Source organism: Leptodactylus fuscus, chromosome 5, assembly GCF_031893055.1.
Source record: "Leptodactylus fuscus isolate aLepFus1 chromosome 5, aLepFus1.hap2, whole genome shotgun sequence".
In the NCBI taxonomy this organism is placed as follows: Eukaryota; Metazoa; Chordata; class Amphibia; order Anura; family Leptodactylidae; genus Leptodactylus; species Leptodactylus fuscus.
This window is the reverse complement of record NC_134269.1, coordinates 30,804,686-30,830,344: the sequence shown is the minus strand read 5'-3', so window position 1 is coordinate 30,830,344 and position 25,659 is coordinate 30,804,686. Positions and strand designations below refer to the sequence as shown.

Sequence of the window (25,659 nt, the reverse complement as noted above, 5' to 3'; positions counted from 1 at the left end):
GTCGGAACATGAGACATTGGTCAAGCAAAAGGCCACAGGGGCATTCAGCACCCATGTCAAACAGGAAGTAGTCCAGACGGAAAACTGGTTCCCCCATTCCCTCCCATTGGTTCTACCGAACCAAACTCATCACACCATAAAGGGGTCTAACATGCCGTAGACTTGGTTTGGTAGACTTGCCCATAGTCTGGATACAATAATAGTTAAAAGGGTTCCCAAGATTTAACCTTATTACTCCTATAGCGAAAACGGGGATCCTATGTCCCCTTGTGGAAATGGAGCGGTGGTCGGGCATGTGCAAGACCCTTCCATAGGATTGGTAGAGAGAAGAGGACCAACTCCATATCGATGCTCCATTTATAAGGGTGGACAAAGGACCCCCGCTCTTGTGATCGGTGTACATCCCAATGGTCAGGACCCACCAGACACTTTGCCTATCCTGGAACTAGGTGGTAAGTTTAACTCTTGGAACAAGTCCTTTAAAAACAGGTAAAACATAACAGTCTGAATGAGGCCTAAGGTCATTTATGTCTCATGCCTTAACCCAGTTTCTAGCTCCTAGTCATCTGTTGAGGAGAATACCTATCCAACGATTATAAAGTGACCACCCCATTAGGCAACAGGCAAGTCAACGGTAAAAGGAGTTGTACAGGTTTACAAAAACATGGCAGTCCATAGGTTGGACAGGGTAATGCATCTTCATTTACTTCAATGGAGTTGAGTTGCAATACCAGGCACAAACCATAGACAGGTGTGGCGCTGTTTCTGTATCTTCTCCTATAGAACCCTTTTGAAGGCGCTTTCCAATGATGTCCATAAGGGATGTTACTCATTGAATCAATGCCAGAACTTACAATAGAGGGTCCCAGGTGACAGACCCCGACCAATGGGACTTATAAAACAGGCCTGAAATGACATAAAGGTCTGTGGCCCGGAAAAAACCCTTCTCACTAGTCCTACTGGGAGTGAAAGACTATGCTAGTAAACTAGACAGGTAGCCAAGGAAGTCACGTTAATGTTATATAGACCAAAGGCATCGCAAACACAAAGTGTAATACACTACATCCAAGGTATACAATAAAGAGAACGCACTATGACAAATAGGACATTGATAGGACCTCGTGGGCCTCAAACATTCCCCATGTCACAATGTGTAAGCCATCTCTCCTTCCGGAACAAGTGTCAGGACACAACTATGGAAATTGGTTTTGTAGAAAGTGCCAAAGTAATGTGGAAGCACCAGGGAAATAAGACGAGGATTGTATCGGGCACAACTTTTCCTAATCCTAAAGCCCCATTCCCCGTAAGCACGTGTCAGAGCGCAGCGCTTCAAAACAGGTCCCATTGACTTCAATGGGTGCCGGCTCACGCGCGCTACACATTGAAATCAATGGGTTATAAAGCCTCCCATTGATTTCAATGTGTAGCGCGCGCGTAAGCCGGCACCCATTGAAATCAATGGGATCTGTTTTGAAGCGCCTCGCTCTGATATACACTATATATACGTTCTCCCCTTGACATTTTGGCAAGATGGAAATGGATTCTAGCAAAAGGAACTAGAATTTTTTTTTACCCAATGTAAATGAAAAATACAAAAAAGGATTGTATATTTCTTACAGCCTTGTACAAACAACCCCATAACAAGTGAAGCGGCCAAGGACTTGTGTGGCAAACAGTAGCCAAAAGTTAAAGAGGTGGGGTTGACCATAGAAAGTCCCTTTTCTGGATAATAAACTGATTTTAGGATATTCTGCCTTTGGGGATCCCAGTGATCGCCTGTAATCTCTGGAGGAACTTAATAATAAGTGTTAGATTTCCCTACAGTGCCACCACAGGATAAATAAAGTATTACACAGTGCCTACCGAAATCAATGCAAACATATGAGCAAATTCCGAATCCCATAATAAGGTACTTGGGTAGGGTAAACCAGACGACGTGTAGAAGTTTGGTCCATTGACACAAGTATTAGGCAGTGGAATCATTTACATAAAATAGTTGGTACAAAGAGTGTCCTTCGCTCTGGAGGACCCGTCCTGTCCTACAAAGATAACCCGTTAACTGACAGTGTGCAATGCTTTACGCTACCTAAGGAGGCACCACATAGAAATTGAGCTCTTACTACCTGGTTTTCACACACACTTGGCCACAGTATACTGTGACTTTTCCACGGTATAGGCCATCAGTATGTGATCTGTAGGGGTGCAGCACTCAGACCCCTCACAGATCAGCTGTTCCAGCACCCTCTGTGTGCCCTAAGCTGGTGCAGTAGATAGCAGGCACGTGCAGGCTGCTGCTATTCAAACAACAGAATTGGTGCTGCAATTCCCAGGAACCACCACTATACAGTGGACGGAGCTCCTGCGCGGCTTCTATTACTTGAATAAGAACGGTGTTCACTGCAGCAGCGTCCAGGAACAGCTGACGTGTGCGGGGTCTGGGTATCGGACCCCAATAGATCCTATACTGTCATTTGGGGAGTCACTAATCTGCCTTTACTTCTCAGAAGGGTTGGATTACATAATACAGGGTCGGTTCACCCTAAAGTTCGGGGACTCTGTCCCCCAATCCGCTTAAAGAGAAGAGTCGTGTAAGCAGGACTTTTCTATACACTGATTTCAGGCAGAAACTCAGCGGACGCCATTGCAGTCTGGGGAGTCTTCGGGTTTCCGTGGGTGACCACTTTTTAAGTAGATAGGGTTTACGTTTTTCGGATTGTTTTTACACCTTAGAAGAACTTTATACACGTGTTCCTTTATCCTGGGGTATAATATAGAATCCAACACAAGTGAAATGAAGGGCCGAAGGCAACAAAAAGTTCTGATAAACATCAAATACAAAACCGTTTGCGTTATCACATGGGGGTGCAACACTGGATCTGTCAGTCTCGGAGCGCCCCCTTCCAAATAGCAAGGAAGCCGAAGCAAACGCCAAAGGCTACCAAGTATTATCCGATCTAAGGCTAGGTTCACATTTGCGCCAGGTATTCTGTCGTTCGGCTCTCCGTCATTACCCGCAGACCCCATAGACTATATAGGGATCCCCCGGGTGTCCTCCATCAGGACTTTTCTCTCCTCCGATGCAGGTGTGAGCCTAGCCTGAAGGGGTCAGGAGAGAGGAGAGTTACCTAAGACTATACACTGCCGCGTTACAATAGATCCACCATAAAACTAATATCCACCTTTGAACACCATTTTCTTATTTTTTTAATATAAGTAGATTAAAAAAGTCTTTGCAAATTATTTTATTCATATAATTTTGACTTTGTCCCTGCCCAGTATAAGCACGTTCCTTCAAATTCCTCTTCAAATTCAGCGCTGAAATCCTCATCGGTTTTGACAAGCGTCAAATTCCTTGGTATGAACAACCCCTTACACAGACGGCTTCCTCCTATATCTATGGGGAGTGGGCAATAAGCCTAATTGGTGGGCTTGGTTGATATTAATTTGAAGAGGACCTGTCACCACCTCCAAAAAGTCCAGTTTTTAGCATCCATTAATTGGCACGGCTCCATTGACTCCAGCAAAGTTGGATTTTTTTTTCTCTAGCCCCCACCATTACGGAGCAATAAGTGCAAGTTGTTTTGCTGTCTGATATGGTATTTAGGTTCTTTCAGGGCGGAGCAGGCACAGGGTTGGGATTCAGGGCTCTCTGATATTCTCAGCCTTGGATTGGGCAGTGTCATAGAGATAGCAATTACGCCCACCTGCATGACACCACCCACTTGACAGTAGAAGCCTAATTAGTCTATCAGACACCAAAAATAACTGCACTTATTGCTCAGGGATGGTGGGAACTAGAGAAAAAATTCCGTCTGCACCATAATTAGCTGCTGCTCCCCTATTAAAGGATGTTGAAAATAGAATTTATGAAAATATTATCATTGTATCAATATACATTCTGCAGCAGAGTATATGGCGGAAAGGGGACCGCCATGGGTGCCCCACCTACCCCCTTCACTGTAAAGAAAGCTGCGCATATGTTTGGTCTATGTGTCAGTGGCTGGAGCTGTATTAAGGGTGTAGATCAGTCCGAACAGAGATGATGTGATGTTACTGAGGTGACCCATATGACGCCATGATGTATTGAGGATTTGGAGGTGACTGATTGTCTATTAACATAAGTTTAGTAAATGGTAAAGGTTTTTGTAGATGTGAGTCCCACCTCTGACACCTCTTTCTATCTTGATATTGGGGGTCATGGATTTACACCCACTAGGAATCAAGAGGTGACATGTGTAGATGTATATTCACTTCTATACTTGGCTGGAACACCACGCACGTGTGGCCGCCTCTCCATTCACAGAGGTCACATGACATTGTCCTCAATTCCCCACTCCAGATAGTCCATCTTTGGGACACTCATGGCCTATCCCGTGGATATGACCGGAATAATGTCCCTTAATAAATAGTCTTAATAAATTTTTCCCACTGACTTTTGCAATCTTGTTATAGTCCTAAGTCTGCGTCGGAGGCTCTGTTCTGCCCGGTGTCTAGAATTGCATAAGATACGAGTCCTGCAAGCACAACTTTGTCATTTGGCCAAGAGACTGTCAAAACACTGGAAACCTGAAGAACCCCATTATACAAGTTATGGGATCCTTTCTAATGTTAAGCCAATTCTTCTGCTCCCTTCATATTCATGTAAAGTGAACTATACACACAGAGCAAAATGGCGTTCAAAGGTGAACGTGTTTTACCTTACCTTGTCTATATAAGAAAACACAGTAGATCGGGTTGAGCGATCAGATTCCGATTGGCGATCGAGTAAATTCCACGATCGCGATTGGAATTCTGACCCGATCTTTTCCAGCGGGATCGAGATCGGAGGTTATCTCAAGATCGGCTCAACCCTAAAAGTGACTTTCCCATAGAGAAGCATTGACTAGGGTTGAGGATCGGGATCGGAAAAGATTGGATTCCGATCGGCGATCGAGCAAATTTCACGATCGAGATCGGCTGGAAAATGATCGGAAATCGGATTTTAAAATCGATCTTGAAATCTCAAGATCAGCTCAACCCTAATAGTAGACTATACTCCAATACAGTGAGAACAGAAAGGTATGCGGACGCTTATGGGTTTAGCATATTCAATAGGACACTCCTCGGGCTTACACAGGGGGGGAGGGGGACTTAAGGACTCCTATAGTACATATGCTGAGAACTTTCATGGATCACATGCCAAATATGTGCAATAACATATGAGATGTGAACTGCGCCTTAGGGCTAGTTCACAAGTAGTTATTTGGTCTGGATTTTGACGCGGGAGGCCCTGTCAGAATCCGGACCAAAATGCGTCTGCCGTGGCTAGCCACGACTGTTGTGGCTTTCGACAGTCGCGGCTTTCCGCTTCAGAGTAGGCCCAAATGAATAGGCCTAGTCCGGAGGGGTCGTCTTGACGCGGAATTCGCGTCAAGATAGGGCATGTTGCTTCTTTTTTCCGTGAGAGAAGAAATGACCGGCTCCCACTGAATTCAATGGGAGGCAGTTTTTTTGAGCCAGATTTTGACGCGGATTCCGCGTCAATATCCGGACCAAATAACTACGTGTGAACTAGCCCTTACACAGAATGTTGCCTACACAACCTCGTCTCCAGGTAAAATTGAGCAACATTGGGGCATATTTCTCAATAGAAGTACAACACTTTTGTACCATAATTGATGGTGCGCGGCGATTGCGACATAGTTATGGACAGTGCGCACCAAAAAGCTCAGAAAAATACGACTGGCTCAACATTTTTGAAAAATGTGGTTTAGAAGTGTCTCCCTTTACGGCACATTTATGGAGCAGAAAGGAACGGCTATGGGGCAGATTTTATTGTAGACCAAGTTGGTGTAAACTTAGTTGAAGATTCAATTGAGACAGAATTTTGGCGCATGGGCAATGGAGGCTGATTGTTTTTGGGGCAATGGAGACGGATTCCTTTTTGGGGCAATGGAGGCTGATTCTTTTTGGGGCGATGGAGACTGATTCTTTTTGGGGCGATGGAGACTGATTCTTTTTGGGGCGATGGAGACTGATTCTTTTTGGGGCGATGGAGACTGATTCTTTTTGGGGCGATGGAGACTGATTCTTTTTGGGGCGATGGAGGCCGATTCTTTTTGGGGCGATGGAGGCCGATTCTTTTTGGGGCGATGGAGGCCGATTCTTTTTGGGGCGATGGAGGCCGATTCTTTTTGGGGCGATGGAGGCCGATTCTTTTTGGGGCGATGCAGACGGATTCTTTTCGGGGCAATGGAGGCTGATTCTTTTCGGGGGAATGGTGACTGATTCTTTTCGGGGCAATGGTGACTGATTCTTTTGGGGGCAATGGAGACGGATTCTTTTTGGGGCAATGGAGACGGATTCCTTTTTGGGGCAATGGAGGCTGATTCTTTAGACTTTTTGGCACTTTGGAAACAAGAGCCAGAGTTTTGGTAGACAGAATTATGACGTGTCATAAAGTGAGACATAAGGTTCGTACGACAGCTTAATATGTCTAAAACTTCAAACAAGATTCATAGTTTAAGACTATACAAAGTTGGTCAGTATGGATAAACGTGCCCCATTGTGTCCTAAAAACCTTCTATTGTCCCATCAGTATACACATAGGCCACGTCACATCTGTGTACTGACGTGACATCAAAGTCTGAAAAGTTCCACCTTGTCGTCCATTGACCGCTGCACCGCCGCACTACCGTCAGGATTTTTTTCTGCTTCCTACAAACTTTCCTTGGAATCTCTACAGTCGCTGTCACCGCTCTAAAAAGTAAATGTGCAACACACACCGATACATATAGACATGTATATATATATCTCCTCAACAGTCTGGCCCAGAGCAAAGAATTAGTGTGATTAAGTGGAAGTTTAATGTCTAAGGTTTAACCGTGATAAAGAAAAAAAAAACAAAAAAAAAACACAACAACAAAAAACATAAAAAACTGAAAACAAAAAATTGGCAGTAGCCTTAAAATAGCAGCATCTACTTGTTTTCAGACGATGAACAGGATACCGATTTGGATAAAGCCGTACAGGAAGTGAAAAAAAAGACTTAACACTGCTAAAAAACAGCACAAAACAATCCGAACAGTATATGTAAAAACCATACAGGTAAACTGCAAATACAAAAGGTCATTGGCACAAAACTGAGACGTCAGCAACAGAATTCTTATTATTCACTGTTTCTTCTTTGTGCCCTGTGTACACAAGACAAAAGGGGTGAAATAACAGGCTGGTGTGTTTGGCACAACATGGGTTAAACTTTCAAGATGGTTCAATCCCAAGAACAGGTTTATAGGGAGTCTGTCACCGGAACCGAGCCCGCGGATAGATAGGTTACCTGAGTCAGATGGTGTTTTCCCCTCCATCACTGTTTTTATCATTATGCAAATTAGGTCTTCGGAGTAATGAGGGCGTTACCTTTTTGGAGCAACAGTGATGCCCTCATTGCTCCAAAGAGCTCATTTGCATATTGAGAAAACTGAGATACCTCCACAATGGAGGCAATTCACGAGAATAAAACACCATCTTATTCTGGTGACCCTAACCTATCTATCTGCACGGCTGGGTTCTGAAGATGCATTCCCTTTAACACAAATCAAAGTTTAAAGGGATCCTATCATTGGTTACCCTTTTTTTCTGACTAACACGTAGGAATAGCCTTAAGAAAGGCTATTCTTCTCCTACCTTTAGATGTCTTCTCCACGCCACCGTTCGGTAGAAATCCTGGTTTTCTTCGGTATGCAAATGAGTTCTCTCGCAGCACTGGGGGCAGTCCTCAGCACTCAAACAGCACTGGGGGCGTCCCCAATGCTGCAAGAGAACTCTCCAGCGACGCCTCCATCTTCTTCTGGAACAGCCTTTCCCTGTGTCTTCTCTTGGGTTTCAATCTTCTAGGCTTCGGGCCACAAGAAAATGGTCGCTTACACCAGCTTACTGTGATAGAAGATTGAAATCCAGGATGGAAGAAGACACAGGGAGAGGCCGTTCAGGAAGAACATGGAGGCGTTGCTGGAGAGTTCTCTTGCAGCACTGGGGACGCCCCCAGTGCTGTTTGAATGCTGTGCTCGCCCCCAGTGCTGTGAGAGAACTCATTTGCATACTAATGAAAACCCGGATTTCTACCGAACGGCGGCACAGAGAAGACATCTAAAGGTAGGAAAAGAATAGCCTTCCTTAAGGCAATTCCTACATGTTAGTCAGAAAAAAAGTGTATCCAATGATGGGATCCCTTTAAAGGGGCTATCCAGAATTGGAATAAAGGGTCTTCTTTTTTCACCCTAGAAACCGTACCACTCTGGTTCATAGGCTGTCTGTTATAGCAACTGAGATCAAGCAATGTATGAAGCTGAGCTGCAATACCGGACACTGCCTATAGAGAAGAGTGGCGCTGTTTGTTTTTTATTACTAAGCCCTGAAGACCCTTTTACTCTGAACATGTGGGTGAATACCTATTTTGTAAAACGACCTGGATATATTGGACTCCTATACACTTTCCACAGTGGTGGATACATCGCATGCACAACTGTACATTCTTTAAGACAACCAATTCCTTCCATTGGCAAATACAGTGTTAAAATGCACATAAGGATCCATCCAGGCAAGAAAGAGAAGCGACCACTACACACATTTTGGAATGTATACCTAAAGCCCTGTGCCTTGTCCGTATTTAGGGGTGTGCATACATCTGCATGCATGTGGATTGTAGAAATCCTATGGCGTTCCTTGCAAACATCGGAATAGATTGGGACAGGCTGTAAATATGGGCCTTGGATAAATTCAGACCACTGACATCTATGAGGGTGTGTTACAGGTGGGGGTCCCATAGCCCCTCACTGTATCATGCTAAATAGCCAATCCTGGAGAGAGCAGGTCCTGTAAGCCGTTCCCGTAACTCTCAGAGCCCAATGGACATAACAGCAAGGAAGCCTTCTCCTTGGCTATATTTCTAGACACAACAGGAGTCACGGGACCCCCGTTCTTCTAACAGAGGCAGGACCCTCACCTGTTAGAAATGTAGGACAACCTACAGATAATACTATAAAATGTCAACAGTCTGAAATTTTTTTTTAAAGGGAACCTCTCACACGGAATATGGCTCAGAGCAGGAGTGCCACTGCCAACTTGTGGGACAAAAAATGGCTCAGTGGTTAGTACTGCAGCCTTGCACTTTATTTAATCCAAGCTTAGGAGTCCAGTGGGCGGTCCTATGCAGTGATTGACAGCTGTCCCATAACAGACATAGCGTTAGAGACCGCCCACTGGACTCCTCACCAGAATGCATTTTTTTCCCACAAACTGTTCGGCTCCTCCTGCTCTATAGCCGGCGCACAGATAGGACCTATAAAGTCAGGTGCAATAATGGGATCTGCAACGTGAAGACCTTTGGAGACCCTTAGTGTCAAAGTGGAGCATACTGTGATGGGGTATGGGGAGGATGTATCAAGGTACATCATTATAATGGCGAAAAAACAGAACCTGCTTGAGGTTGCGCCCTTCACCAGGATCCGGACTATATTTGGTTTTACGACATGTACTGTAGAAAAGCACAAGAAGTTAGAAAGGATTAATAAGAGAACAGAGTTATATATGTAGGGAAGGGACGTACCGAAATACGGTAAGGTGGATCAAGTGTCCACGTCAACCAATCCCTCCCATTCTCACAGTTTGGGGAAAGGAGAGCAGCGCCGTCAATGGGAACCGTTCCAATATGGCAATGGTTTTGTAACTATATCCCCTCCATTATGTGCACGCTCAAGAAAGGCCGTCATATCTTTGGTGAAGGGTAGTCTTATTTTTGCTTAATTTTTCTTTTACCAAATATAGTCATGGATCTGGTGAAGAAGGCTCACACGTGACCGTACATAATATCGCATGTCCTACCAGACCCATTATACACAACTCAAAACACGTGCAGGCGTATTCAGCATCTGTCTAGGATAACATGGCAGGAGATCCCTTATTAATGGGAATCCACGGTCGACACATTGCATCCTATCGGGAACCTTCCAATTTGCCGGGAATGAAATATTGGTAATTCAGGATTGCGGTTTGCTGGTTCGCAAGACAGTTGGTTTCGATCCACCATATTTAGGGACATGAGAGATGACATTGTCAATTTTTTTTTTGTTTTGTTCTTTCCATGTTCCTTGCAGGAAGTATGACATATACATGGCATATGGTAGACGCTATATGTTCCCCTTGAGGTGCCTTAGAAGACTCGATGTACCTTACACCTCATTGTCCTGCCCCAATAGGCCGCAAGGAAAAAAAAAAAAAAAAAGGTTCTTCTTGAAATTTCTCCCCCCTTCCTAAAATCGGCACACAAGGAGTTAATCACGCGTTGAATTTCAACATACATCCTTTTAAGAGAGAACAGCTGCCGTTGAATCCTACCGAAATCTACTGAAGGAATAACTCGAGAAGATATCCAGGAATAATGCTGAATTTCCGTCCGTCGATACACATGAGGAGCTGAAAAAGTTTCAACTTGCCGTTTCTTCGATGTTTCTATGAAACTGGTTGCCCGGAGCTGCGTTTGTTTTTTGTAATTCCAAAAAAAAAAAAAAAAAATCAATAATAAAAAATAATAATAAATAGAATAAATACAACTTTGCTTACCACAATGGTGGAGGAAAGCGGGCAGGGACTGGTATCACTATAAAAAAAAAAAAAAAAAAGTTCCCAGGAACAACAAAATGACACTAAAAGGACATGTACCATCTAATCCTGGCATCAAAACACTTGGATGTGTGCGTTACAAGCCCCCGCTACACACTGAGGAGGAGGAGGAGGGGGTGTACGTGGTGTACTGACAGGACTAGTTTTCTGTTCTAAGTGCATTGTCTCCTTTAAAACTCGGATGGAAACGACGAGTCCTCGCTCTCTGTTTTACACTTAAATTTCTTCTCGTCTCCATAGGGCAACAAGTGCTGGGGGTCGTGCTCCGAGCAGTACAGTCTTCCGTCCTGGGCTGAGGCCGTCAGTGCTCCCTTCTCGTGCTCTTTGCAGAAAGACGATGGACAGAAGTCACAGAAGGACAAAGAAGCAGCTCCGCACTGGTCACACTGGTGCCACGGACAGTCCCATTTTCCTTTATGCAAAAAAATAAATAAAAAGTTAACGACATTTATAGACCGTGAAGGACGGGTTCAGAATGCAAGTGCACCAAGGGCGGGCCTGGTTTGTCAATGTCTACAGGGCGCCAAAAACATTCAGTTTGTAGGCTCTCCCCATATTTTTGTTGGGTTCCTCTGTGGTCTCTAAATTTTTTACTCTCACTATAAAATATACTGATAGGTTAACCAGACTCCTACGAAACTGAAGATATTGGCCACAATTTACCTTATGGTAGAGCGGTGATTTGTGACAACAGCTTAGCAGAAGTGCCCACAGGGAGTCGGAGGTAGTCTGAGACACACCCCCATCTTATCATTGGCTCAGTTTCCTTTCTAAACCTATCTGGCACTTTTTTCTCCTAAACTGACTTTCACTCTGAAATCTCAGCTAGACCAAGAGGGAGTGCAGCTCATAGACATGTCCGATTACATAAAAGTCTATGGAGAGGGAGGATTGAGCAGGAGCTGAGTGAGGGAGGAGAATAGAAGCAGCTGCAGCTGTATAAGAAGTTTCTATCTCAAGTTCTATTCCAAGTGCTTTATTAACATAAATACAGGTCAGTACTTCTCTATAATGTCCTATGATCCTGCTGCTTCTGAGTAAGAGAGAGTCATGGAGCAGAATCTCTATGACATCCATGTATGGGAGACCCCACAACAGCTAGTCTCCTCCCACCGGCTCAGGGAGAATTTAAAATTAGAGAAGGAGCATACAGAGGGGAAAACTGCTAAAATGCTATGTAATAGCGTTATTCCTAAGTAGAGATGAGCGAGTAGTACTCGATCGAGTAGGTATTCGATCGAATATTACGGTATTCAAAATACTCGTACTAGATCGAGTACCACTCACTATTCGAATGTAAAAGTTCGATGCAGAACCAGCATTGATTGGCCAAATGCTATACAGTCGGCCAATCAATGCTGGTTCTTCTCCTACCTTTAGAAGTCTTCTCCTTGCAACGTCCCTGCGGCGTCTTCTGGCTCTGAATTCACTCTGCCAGGCATCGGTCCACTTGTAGTGCGGACATGCGCAGTCGGCTCTGCCCAGGCCCGATGCCTGGCAGAGTGAATTCAGAGCCGGAAGATGCCGCAGGGACGTTGCAAGGAGAAGACTTCTCGGAGGATCCAGCCCGACCCTCACTCGTGGACTTGATAAGTATAATTTGATCGAACGTTGCCTACCCCTGAAACGAGCATTTTCCCCCCATAGACTATAATAGGGTTCGATATTCGATTTGAGTAGTCGAATATTGCGGGGCTACTCGAAACGAATATCGAACCTCGAACATTTTACTGTTCGCTCATCTCTATTCCTAAGTACAGACACTAACTAAACAATTGACATGTCAATTTGTCTTTTCTGGCACACATTCCCCTTGTAAATCAGTGGTCGGAATACACACATGCATATTTCTACACCTCTGTAAATCAGTTTTCCCAGTGAGCCCCCCACAATCTTAACATAGCACATAGGGTGTGATCCATAGACTATCTATTACCATAGGGAGGCTGTGTCAGGTTAAGGCAGAGGAGGTGATAAGCTTTTGGACAGTCTCTCTTATCACACATCACCAGTTCTCCTCCATCTCCACAGCGGAAACAGAAATCTTCATGCATCTGCTTCTGCTCGGTTTTGATCTTCCGCTTTTTTGCCTTCAGACGAGCATTTTTGGCCTTTTCTTCATTTGCTGTCGCACAAGCTGTCTGCGGAATCAATGGCGGGGGGAGAGAAAGTCAATGAAATGTGGAACACAGCAAACACTCCACAAGGGCATTCATGAGCCCTCTTCAAACACAGTATACAAAGGGGGATATGGGGGATACAAATACTCCGTAAGTCTGGGTGATTATTCATGAGCACTCTTCCAATACAGAAGATACCCCCACTGCTGGCCAAAATAAAGGGGCAGAATTGCCCAGCTGAGAACTCTACCCCTTTGCCATGTGTGCTGGAGACACAGTACCCCTGTCGTCATTAAAAATTTTCAGGCTTTATTCCACTTCATTAAAAGCAACAGTGGTAGAGAGGCATGCAGAGAAGAAAAACAGCAGCGACGATCGTTTCACACCTCTCGGGTGCTTTTTCAAGCTCAGTATGAACATACTGGGCTTGAAAAAGCACCTGAGAGGTACAAAATGAAGTGGAATAAAGCCTGAAAAGTTATTTCTATTTTTGCTGTGGACTTATATGCTATTTATCTGGGAGTGAGCACCACTTGAATTAGGCTTTGTTACACCTGACCACGTGGTATATACTTTTTTCCCCCCCCTGATATGCCTGACGCTATATAGCGTTTTTTGCAGTGCCACTTCTACTGTTCCTTCTGTCTATAACCTCTCACCCAGTCAGTACCCTGCTTCACACTGATGGGGGAAATAACCCCAAAACAGCTGTCTACTGATTGGTCTCTGGCTTGGTTTTATTGCCAGATTATGTCACTAATTTTTAGGAAAACCAGGCATTGACCTACAGAGAACTACCTTTTAAAGGATGGTGCTAGAGCAAGTTCCTCTTATTCCACCAAGGAAGTCTTATTTGAATATTCTTTTCCCAGAATTCTTTGTACGCTGTCCCTGTACACGACAAGTTTGTTTGATAAAGGAAACATCTCCTTAGAAGCTGCTAGAGGATGGGGAGTGGGTGCAGCACCCCTATTACTCAAGTAATAGGCAGTTCAATTCTCCAGAACCGCCGCTTTTAACGTTTCTGTGCCCACCCACTAACAGGGTCTGGGTATAAGACCACCACACATCACATACTGTGATCAATTTTCATATTGTGGTTAGGACATCAATAAGAGAAATCGATTTGGGGCTGGACCCCTTTAAAGAGACCTAGTACTCCTTCATCACACATCTGACTCTTTGAGGAAAATCAAGCATAGCATCTGGTCAAAACAAAAGGCCTATTCTTTACATAATAGATATATAGATATATTCAATATAATAAATGTGACTTACTTTAGGTCGTACCCCCAAGAAGCCACTGCAGTTCTCTGCCCCACAATGACATTCTGTCCGGCCGTTCCCCAGACAGTCAAGGTTGTAGTTAAATGTTAACTCCGTTCCTAGAGACATTAGATGAGACAATATCCAGTTACAATACAAGAAAACAGGAACATACCAAATACTACTTATAATACTAATATTATAAAGGTGAAAGTTTGTGTGTTTGGATGTTTGTTCCTCAATCACAGCCAAACGGCTGAATGGATTTTGTTGTAATTTAACGCACACAGACATATAGCCCAGGAAGAAAGGATAGGCTACTTTAAATGTGGGTCACTCACCCCAAATCACCACCATGACCCTCCAAAGAACCCTCCAGCTCTGCTATACAAGCTGGCATTCCGCCAGCGCTGGTCTGTCCACGCCCCTCCTATTGGTGCATGGCTGGGTGTGGGCAGGCTATGGAACCAGGGCTGCGGCACCATACGTTGGGGCTGAATGTGGGCGTGCCGATTGAGCAGGGAAACAGTGAGGAAGATGGCGGCAGTCCACATGGTCCCGGCACCACAGCTATCCCAGGCCACCTACACACTGTCACTTCGCGGACGGCTAAAGGGGAGTGCACATGCTGTCGGCTGCTGCACCCGACACACCACTTAACTGGTCAGTGCAGCGGAAACAGGGCGATGGGTGGGGGGTTGCCCCAGGTCGGTGACCCAGCCGGTGTTCCCAGGGATCAACCACATTCACCCTGAAAACATTTCCTCCGTCGGCGCGTGAGCGCATCCATGTCCCCTCTCCACGCCGGCACCCGGAGGAGTCTCTGGGGCTGGCATCAGGTTGCTATGGCAGCCGGGAGCCTTGCGCTGTCAGTCTTTCGCTTCTATTGCAGCCTAGGCTGCGTAGCCTGCAATAGAGGCGCCGGTATAATGCAGTGCATTGCATAAAACCGGCGCTTCAATTGCAGTCTACCTGCCATAGGCTGCAATCGAAGCGAAAGACTGACAGGCTGGGGAGCCAGTGCAAGGCTCCGGCTGCCATAGGACGTGACGCCGCCACCCGCCTCAACCTCCGGGAGCCAGCGATAACAGCGATCATGGAATGAATGGACGCAGCCGGCACGCAGGGGGTTAAGCGACAGGACGCCGACCCTGCCTCTTCATACTGAATACTAAGCACACTCAGTTGAATGGGACTGAGCTGCCGCTATAGCATATGACTGATGAATATGACAGGGAAGAGGCTGCAGGGCTCAAAAGCACTGCATGCTCTTCATACAACCAATCGGCAGCGATCCCAAGACCTCCATCGATCACATATGGAGGACTGATCCTAAGGATAGACCATCAGTATGTAAGTCACAGAAGAACCCCTTCAAACATACAGGTCATCTATATAACAATGCAGACATAATATATCTAGAGAGAAGGAAGGGTTGTACCTTGAGGTATGTCACAAAGGGCAAATAGCCCAACTCTGATGTCCCCGTTTACCGTCCATTTCTGTGTTTCACAGTTTGGGTTACAGCTGTGGTTCATGAACCGGGAGTAATTCCCTTTAGGGCCGGCATCTATGATGCGATCCTGAAATGAAGCAATCACATTAAATATTACATTAAGGAAAGGTTATATAAAGCTAGTCTACGGGTTCGGGTTCGTATATGTCTTTGGGATTGGAAATATGGCCCTCATAAGGTAAAAAGGGACTGGCACATGAGCTAATGTGTATCGGGGCCTCCGAGCTTCACTTTCAGTTTCAATTTTGTTCCTGGAGATAAGCGGTCGTCCGAGGCGTCTCTCCCTTTAGTGCTCAGTTGACGGCTAATGAAGGTCATGGCTACCCTTAGCACCACATCCTACATAGAGATCCTGTATAGGTTTAGACAGAACAAACATGTTCTCACCTTTGTGACTGTCAACAAGTAGAAGTTGGTGATTCCGTTTTCGTGGGCTCGTTTTAGGCGTAGCCTGCACTCCTCCTCGTCGATCAGCTCCCCAACATACTCATTGACAAACTCACCCTACGAACATATGAGAGATGAGTGACATCCATATGTGATCATACTAGAGTCTGGTTGCTGTCACCCTTCTAGATTGATAACTTGATAAAAGAACGTGTAATGACTGTATGTTATTCAGTAGGGATTACTCCCACTAGTAACCAACCTAATATATTGTTATAAGCCCATCAGTGCACAGGATCATGGTCTAACAAGCACCGCCCACTTGACAAGTACAGTCTGTACATCATTACAGACACAACATGGCGGCTGATGGAGAGAAATGTGGCCTCCATTGAACAACATTGCACATGCTTGTAAAGCTAGCACATGTGCGGTGCTATTCAATGGAGGCCACTGAGGGCGCCTTGTTAGGACTATAAAGCCATACAGTCAGTGAAGAGATTGTACCAGGAGACAGAACTTATTAGACAAGGATCTGAGCCCTGGTGGACTTCTCTACAGAGTAAATTTATGATCACTGCGGAGAGGGATTGCCAACCATTCATTAGAATGGAAATGTCAAGACCCCTGTTCTATTTACTGGCCAAACCTCCAATGATCACCCACGCATATTGTCTATCCCATGGATAGGTGATAAATGTCCATTCTAAGAAAATTCCTTCAAATCATAGTGAACAATCTCTTTAAAGTACCCTATTAAAGTGGTATTGGTTGACTTTTTGCCCTATAGCCAGCTTGACCATACCTTGCGGATGTCTCTTTTGCACCTGAGCCCCCAGCCTCTTCTCTCTGTTCGGAAGATTTCGGTGTCGGGGTAGAGCCGCTTGGTAAAGCTCTGGTTCTGACAGTATTCCCCAGCAGGGCACACCTGAGGATGACACTCATACAACAACATGCGGTTCAGGCACTGGGAGTCCAGGCCACACGGGGCTTCATCAGTGGTACGACAATTACAACGAGGTATTTCAGAGACATCCGCCACCTGGATCTGAACTTTCCCCACAGCTTTGTTGGCCTGTCAAAAAGACATATATAAAGGCACAATGTAAACACAGTAAGACAGGGTGTGTACTGTACCAACAATGGGGTGTAAACCATATAAAAAAAACTGTGCAGCTAAAAAACTGACATACAGTGAGGGCAAGATTATCTCCTGTTTTGTTCCACCATTTACTTGTAGGTTTACCATTCCTTTAAATGGTCACTAACATCCCATTCTGGACCAAAATATAATGAACCTTTTTTTTGGACAAATGTTGCCGTTTTCTGCTTGAAAAACCTCTCTAAAGTTCCTGCCACTTGGTGTCTTCTTTCTATCTAATTTGCTGTTCACTCTCTGTTACTAGAGACGTCCTGTCCATAGATACCAATAAAAAGAGCAAGACTGGTTCACAGTGAGTGCAGGAGATAGGGGCTGGGCTTTCTTTACACAGACAATAGAGAGTGGAGGATTCCACACAGCTTTCCCAGCTTCTACACTGCACAAAAGCTTACAGATAAAAGTAGGTAAATGTATTTCTGACTAGCTGCTTTACTTATTGCTGTTGAGATATTATTCATAAGCAATAAGGAGCTTTCCTTATTGTGCTCAGATTTCAATATTTTTGTGTCAGGGGCATTATTACCTAGATTTTCAATCCAGTGTTCCTGCTCATGGCAGAATTACATGTAAATAAACCAGTAGAAGTTGTAATGGATAGGAAAAGGAGGCAGACTGCTCCTTATTGTACATACCCCCTGCCTTACACAGAAGTGCAAAATGTGCTGCAGCCATAATGGGTATGGTAGCAGCAGAAAAGCTGAGAGGATACAATGTATGAAGGCTTTTAGGGTCAGTGCACACAGTTTTTTGGTGCTGATTTTGATGCTGAATCTGCCTCAAAATCAGCCTCACAACAGAACTCTATAGGGTTCTATCAACGCCAAAACACTCCATGTGCACTGACCCTTACAGCCAGAGAACAGATTGCCTAGCAAGACCCAATATCTCACAAGAACTCAACATCTCACAAAAACGCACCTTTATGTGCTTGTAAGGAGGAGGTTTTCTGGAGTTTCGTTCTATCTCCAGAGCTTCCTTACTCTCTCGCTGTGCCTTCAACTCTTGGAATCTTTTAGCAGCTTCTTCAAGAGCTAATGGAAAACAGAAATAATGACGATGACATAAAAGGATGGGGCAAAACACACTCAAGTCGTGAACTATGACACGTCCAATAAGCTTTGCACGCACCTTTCTTGAAAGTTTTATTAATACTGGTCTGGCCCTCTGCAAAGCTTTTATCCCCTTCTACATAGGGAAAAACACGACCCTGGTGCACCCAGTAGTAATCATGCGAACCAAAGAAGAAAACCGGAAAGTCTCCTATGTCATGTTTCAGTCCCTGGATGTTTAATGGGACAGACCTTGGATTGCAGATCTCGGCTGGCCACCACCTGGAAGTATTAGAAGTAAAGAACTTAATATTGCATGCTATGGAGGAAGGCGTAGATGCCCAGCAAATCAAGTGCAAAACAGACACTGAACCAGTAGGGTCTACTATAGATGTGAGCTCAGTAGTCGGTAAATTTTCATAGCAGTATATAACATTACATGCAATGTAGGAAGCAAAGTTTAGATGCACCATGATGCTTGCTGAATCCAAGACAATGGACAAGCAGGGATTACTATAGATGTGAGCTCAGAGTTAATACAGTGGTACATGTTATGGAAGAAGCAAGGCTTAGATGCCCAAGAATCAGCAAAGACACTGAACCAATAGGGCTTCCTACAGGTGTGAGATTAGTAATCTACCTTTCCAATGAAAAATTTGCAGACTACTAAACTCACACCTGTAGCAAGCCTTGTTGGTTCAGTGTCTTTATTTCTCTTTCTCTGCTGATAAGCAATCTTGGGCATCTAAACGTTACTTACTGCACAACATGTAATATTAAACACTTTACCTTTGCAATGAAAAGTTTGCAAAATGTTTAATATTACAAGTTATGCTCTGTTTAGATGCCCAACAGAGCAAGCGCAATGCAGATACTGAACTAGCAGGGCCTACAACAAATGTGATTTCAGTAATCTGCAAAATTCTGATGGCGGTATTTAACACTACATGATATGTAGGAAGCAAAGTTTAAATGCAATAGAATGCTTACTGCCACAGCAAGCTCAGACACAGATACTGAACAAGCAGGGATTACTGCAGATGTGAGCTCAGAAGTTAATCCAGTAGTAAAGTAATTAAATATTACAAGCTATGGAGGAGGAAAAGTTTAGGCATCCGAGAACGCAAGCTCACTCAGACCAAGACACTGAGCCAGCAGGGCTTACTACAGATGTGAGCTCAGACATTGTGTATGACTGTAGATTGATCCTCGGTACATCATTGTATGGTCATGCACAGTTCTACCACAGTACTACTACTTGCTATGCCCTTACCTGTAGTTCCCAAGCTTAACCCACACGATCTGCTTGTAGTGCAGCTTCTTTCCAGTCCTGCAGTCGTTGCAGCTCCAGGACCCTTGTGGCATCTCCATGCTGAGACAGGAGGGGTGGAAGGCGGCTGGACATGAATCACAGCATAGGAGTTTGCCGCCTCCTCGGATAAACAGACAACTTTATTAAGACCTCTGATGAAGGTGTAACGGCAACCATCTTGGTGTCTGGGTCACCCAATCAACAAAAGGGTTGCACGGCAAAAGATGATGAAATTTGCTACTACATAGGCAGATCTGAAAATCGTTCAGTAATGGCCGCCCTGTAGAGAATATCTAAGCTCTCCATAAACAGAATGGAGATCTTTTGCTTCCTACCTGTTCATACAGGTGTTTTATGCTGTGGTCACAATATGGGAACTCACCGCTCATCACCATTTTACATCTGACACCTGGATACAAAGCTGCATAAAAAGTCAAGTAACTCCGCAGAAACTTTGCGTAACTTTAGTGTGAATACCAAGTCACAGTCAACGTCTTGGTTGGTTGTCTGCATTCTGGAAAATGGAGTTCTAGGAGTATTGGCCATCATTGAAGAGAGTGATTTAGCTATGGAGTCTTACAGGAAAAAAATATACAAATTGGTTTTCCTCCCGAAGGAAGAAAACATTCTCTATTCATCGGATGATCCTACTAAAGCAGTTATCCGGGATTTAGAATCTACATGTAGTCCGGAGGGGAGGGCTACAATATAAGGGGGTGTTCATACAGAGTAACGTGCCGCGTGACCTGGCACGTATACGCCGTGTGAGATTTTGAGCACCGTATACGCTCCCATTGATTTCAATGGGAGCCTGGAACGTATATGCCGCGTTATTTTGCGGCCGCAAAATAACATGGCGTATACGAGACTAACTCCCATTGAAATCAATGGGAGCGTATACGGCGCTGAAAATCTCACACGGCGTATACGTGCCAGGTCACGCGGCACGTTACACCGTGTGAATGCACCCTAAAAATGCATTTAAACTTACCTGCATTCCTGGGCTGGATATTTTCTCCGCTGCTCTCTTTGTATACGTCAGAACACCACTCTTAGTCGTATACTGTTGTCCTGTATACAGGCAGAACAGCGGAGCTGACGGCCGGCCCCGCACAGCAGCGGAGTGGAGTATACAGGTAAGTATAAATGCAGATTTATTTCATAGCTCCCCTCCTGACTGCATGTCTTAGAAAAAAATCCCCAATATTTCTTTAAATACAATTCGACAGAGAAAGTTCTCTCCAGACACTGAACCAGCCGGGTGCCCTGCAAGATGTGAGCTCAGTAACCTGTAATATTCTGACTGCAGAATGGACAGGAGATCAGTAAAGGATCAGTAAAGAAAAGAATTTACGAAATTACTCAAAATTTTTATGCAGTTGACCTGTGGAGTGTAAAATGGTGCTACAGGGTGCATCAGACCGGAAGATTTGGCCACCAGCTCAAGAGGCATTTGCAAGTGACATTTTTGTGCATGTGACATGCTGATGCCTTGGCGAACCTCTGACATCAATAGACTCGGAGCCTCCAGTCAAAGGCAAAAACAATAAGAATAGAGTACAATACATACAAGCAAAAAACACCTGCAATAAACAGGAAGCCAATTGAGAAAGCTGTGATAGGACATAGAAGGTTAAAGGAACACTAAACCTAGAAATGAATGCTTGTCAGCCTGAAAGATCTTCCGCATTCCCCTGAAATAATTGTATGCTTGTTTCAGGGTTAGATGTCTGCTGACAAACAGCTTAGGGGTCGGGGTTTAACAATTTTTTTGCCCTTCTGCAAAAAAAAAAAAAAAAGTCTGAGGGGAGAGGCTCCTGCTGCAGCTGGTTGTTTTACAGCCCAATATAGGGCAGAGGAGAAGGAGGACGGGGACACAGCTGATCTCCTGGGACACGGATAGAAGATTTCTTTACAGATTTCAATAGTAATATGAGCCAAAATGGGAGAAGGGAGATGAGGAGGTGGGATATAGTGTCAATTTTGCACGTTTTCTATGTTTAGAGTTCCTTTAAGACTATATGATGCCGTGGTGATAGTGCTGGAGGGTTTCAATTTCTTCCCCCAACAAGGACACCTTATAGAAAAAAAACAACTTTCAGACAGATTTACAACATTCTGCAGTTTAGTAAGTTGTATAAAATCTTGGGCATCTTTGTAACCACTTTGGGGGAGATTTACCTGTCCGACTGTGCCGGAATTCTGGCACAATGTGCCCCAAAATTCTGGTGTACATGCCTTGTCTGCTTTAAAGGGGTTAGCCAGGACTGGAAAACATGGCTGCTTTCAGGAAGTGACATCACGAAAGATGGACACATGGTCATGTGACATCACTTCCTGGGAAGAAGAGAGCAACTATAGTTTTGGATCTTGGATAACACCTTTATAGGTACATTTTTCATTTCAACCAACAAAGGACGTGTGAAAATGGAGAGTGGCTTGGGGAAAAGGAGGGTAGCTAAGATGAAACAATGTGCAAAAAATTTGCCAAAATTTTGGTGTGATGTAAGCCATCTAATAGGTGGTATAAACTTAGACTCAACTGTCTAAAGATAGGCCGAATCTATCATATGATAAATTTGGGGAATTTTAAGACGCTCAAGCCTAAATTTACACCAACTATCAGACAGGATTAGTAAATCTGCCCCTTTGTTTAACCATTTAGTTTCACAGATGAAGGTAAATTCAGAATTCTGCTGGTTCGTGGTTATTTGATAGCAGAAAATTGTATAGACGTTGTAAGACAAATTTGTCTAACAGGGAATTGGAGCAAAACTGGTGTCTGTTTCGAATGGCAACCAGCAGAAATCTGTCCCACCAGGCATCATACTGGCCAAATTCATCCTGCCCAACAGCAGTGATTCCCTCCTGTCAGTCATCTGCTGACCCGACTCACGTGAGACGCCATCACCACCTCCCACCAAACACAAACAAGTTCTCCAGTAATTCTGTGCACAAATGCCAACAAACCAAAACCAGCAAACTTATATTTCCTCTCAACGCTTTCGGATGTGACAGGTTCTCCTCCAATATGACCTTTTGATCCACATTTCAGAGGAAATATAGAAAGTTTAAGCCACAGAACGAACATCAAAACCGCGTACAGGTAACGATTCAGCGTCAAGCCGGATGCAGGGAGCGCAAGCAGAGGGCTGAAAATAATTGTGTCTGCAAAGGTGTCAGGATGGCTATAGGTATATAGTGTACTATGACTGCCTGCCTTCCACTCATGGTGACGTTATGCACTACAGGAACCAGCAAGCCTTTCCTTGTAGCAGAAAGCAGGTGAAAGGGTTAGGAAAGAAATCTAAGTGCAAAGACTACCTGACCTCTGCAACTATAATTTACCGCAATCTAAATCCAGACTCATCAGTATCTGATTGGTGAGGGTCTGACACTTGGGACCCCCATAGATGAGCTGTTCCAAGCAGCAAAAGTGCTTTGGTTAGCGTTGCTTTTGCTTCACAGGCCATGTGTCGTAACGTTCATTAGTCAGCAGTAGAGATGAGCGAACACTGTTCGGATCAGCTGATCCGAACAGGACGCACCCATAGAAATGAATGGAGGCACCTGGCACGTACACTTTGCCGGCGGCCGGTCGCCGTGCCGGGTGCTTCCATTCATTTCTATGGGTGCGTGCTGTTCGGATCGGCTGATCCGAACAGTGTTCGCTCATCTCTAGTCAGCAGCCCAGTCCCATGCAAGTGAATAGGGCTGAGCTGCAATACAAAGAATAGCCCCTATGATATGTACAGTTCTGTACGTGGTATTAAGATAGGGGGCCTCAGCTGATATGTGGGGGTTTTGGGTGTCGCACCGACCACATAGGAGAGGTGATCAATATATAAGTCCTGTACAACACCCTTTAATGAATGTATGTATCCATCACTTATATATACATATATGTATAATACGTATATGATCACCCATTAATGGACTTTACCAAGCAAAAATATCTGTACCATATACGTACATTTATGTATATATTTACTGAAGTACTTTTTCTCTACTTTCTTCATAATTGTAAATTTCAATTTCTTTTTTTTTTTTTAAATGTAGATTGTGAGCCCCACATAGAGCTCACAATGTACATTTTTTCTTATCAGTATGTCTTTTTTGTAACATGGGATGGAAATCCATGCAAACACGGGGAGAACATACAAACTCCTTGCAGATGGTTTTATGCCCTTGGCGGGATTTGAACACCAGGACTCCAGCGCTGCAAGGCTGTAGTGCTAACCACTGAGCCACCGTGTGGCCCCCTTTGTAAATTTCAATTTCCACTAGATATTGGATATTGAAAGTTACTCTGCAATGCGCAGACATCCCTTCCTGTATACGGCTTTGGTTTACATGGGGGCAGTCACAGGACCCCTGATCTCACCTACATAAGTCCTGTGGTTACGCTAAAGACTAATCCAGCCATCCTGCGTGGAAATTTTGAGAAGTGGACGTTGCTATAGGATTGATAGATACAGATAGGTGGAATTATTTTAAGCCCTTTAAAGCTGTTCAAAACTCACACAAAAAGGACAAAAAAACCCAAAACACTCAAAACGTAATGCCATTCATGACAACTCGACATGGCGTGCAAAGCGGAGAGGCAGAGCGGGCACAGCCGGGTACCAGGCAAGGACAGAGTTAATGGCTTTAGGAACGTAAAAGATGAAATGCAGATATAAGGGATTTCAGTAGACGGGGGGGAAAAGCTATTTTACAGTTACCTTTCTCAGATTTCTTTAGGAAAGCTGGCGAGGAGGAAGGAATCATAGGTATTTTCATCAACTCTGCACGCTTTGAGTCATTCAGTAGATAGTGGGACTTAAAGGACATAGAACTGACCAGGGTATAATCCTGAACTATCAGCCCTATACAAAACAAACAGAGAGATGCGGTCAATGAAAGCACCCATGATTCCACAAGGATCAACACAGGGTGGGGGAGGGGGGAGGAGGAGGTGGAGGCTCGGGAAAGAAGAAGGGGGGAGGGGGAAACAAAAACAAAAAAATAAAATAAAAAAGAGACAATGAGCAAATGGAAAGAAAAACATGACTCAAAAGAATGACATGAAGAAAACGATGACATCAGCAGAAACACGTGGCTCTAGAGTCAACCGAGACCCGTAGTTGGGGGAAGGGGGTGTGACAACTGAGATCCACTGTGATTGGCTGCTCAGGAGAGCGCCACAGTCCAATGGCGTCACATTTAGGAGTCACATGGACTGTTTTCAGCTCAGTCCTATTAAAGTTAATGGGGGCTGAGCAGCCATACCAAGCTTGGTAAGCGGTAAGGAGTCACTAGAATGCTCCGGTCTCTTCAATCAGGTGATCTGTGGGGGGGTTCTAGGTGTCGTATCCTCACCCTTTGTCGTACCCTCACCCTTCAGATAATGATGACCTATCCTAAGGCTAGGGATGCCCCTTTAGGCTGGGGTACATATGGCGTAATCTGTGGGGTAGCTGCCAGTACAGGCGGCGGTGGCTATGCTGCTGTGATATACAATAGCAGTATAACATTACTCGCAGCAGGTCAAAGGGAGTGAATAAGCTGGTTAAGCTTTATTCGTAATATACATCCCATTTATTATTTTTGGGGAGCATAGCGGGGGAGGCCACAACTCTCAATCCTGTCCCTCCTGCAGCTGTATCGCCATTCACTGACTCAGGCCACAGGCCTACTGATGGAGGGAATAAGAGCGTCAGTCCGGGGAGCCAGTAGGCCTCACAGGGTACACTCCATAAAAGTAATAAATGGGGCTCTGGAGGAATGAAGTATATATAGGGCACGTATTGGTAAGCTTTATTATTCCCCGGGTATACCCTTTAATTTTTTGCTGTGGGTCAGAGTGGTTTTCAAGCTTACCAACGCAAGGTCTGAATTACACACCATGGCCAGGGACAGGTCCATTGGCAGATGTGTGCAATCTCACTTTATGTTCCATAGGGGTCTGACCTATAGGACTGCCCCTGATCCTGAGAGTGATGGGGCCATAGTGATACTTTAGCCCTTCACTGTTATTTGCATTAAAGCAGACCAGGGCATGGGGCTGGCTGTAATTCCCTAAATGGCCAGAAGAGGCGCTGTGCAGGAAAAATACCACAGCACTTAACTAGGAAGGGGGAAGCCATTGGGGGGTTAAATATCGTCCTATCAGAAGATCAGACAGAAAAAAGATGAAAGCTCTCTTTCAG

At 44.6% G+C, this 25,659-nt stretch overlaps 1 protein-coding gene across 5 annotated transcripts in view; it reads right to left on the bottom strand.

Moving 5' to 3' along the window:
* Positions 1–10,641: 10,641 nt before the first annotated feature.
* Positions 10,642–25,659, bottom strand: part of NSD3 (nuclear receptor binding SET domain protein 3) — a 73,230-nt gene continuing 58,212 nt past the window's right edge. Inside the window, exons 14-23 of one of the 5 annotated variants that reach the window (XM_075272742.1) lie at positions 24,193–24,336; positions 19,430–19,589; positions 18,236–18,438; positions 18,026–18,138; positions 16,751–17,020; positions 15,946–16,062; positions 15,484–15,625; positions 14,055–14,161; positions 12,593–12,797; positions 10,642–11,068 (exon numbers count right to left, since the gene is read on the bottom strand). In XM_075272742.1, coding sequence (XP_075128843.1) covers positions 10,827–11,068; positions 12,593–12,797; positions 14,055–14,161; positions 15,484–15,625; positions 15,946–16,062; positions 16,751–17,020; positions 18,026–18,138; positions 18,236–18,438; positions 19,430–19,589; positions 24,193–24,336 — 1,703 coding nt within the window. In that variant the 3' untranslated portion in view covers positions 10,642–10,826. The remainder of the gene's footprint in view (positions 11,069–12,592; positions 12,798–14,054; positions 14,162–15,483; positions 15,626–15,945; positions 16,063–16,750; positions 17,021–18,025; positions 18,139–18,235; positions 18,439–19,429; positions 19,590–24,192; positions 24,337–25,659) is intronic. The other 4 variants (XM_075272743.1, XM_075272744.1, XM_075272745.1 and 1 more) reach the window with 4 other exon arrangements.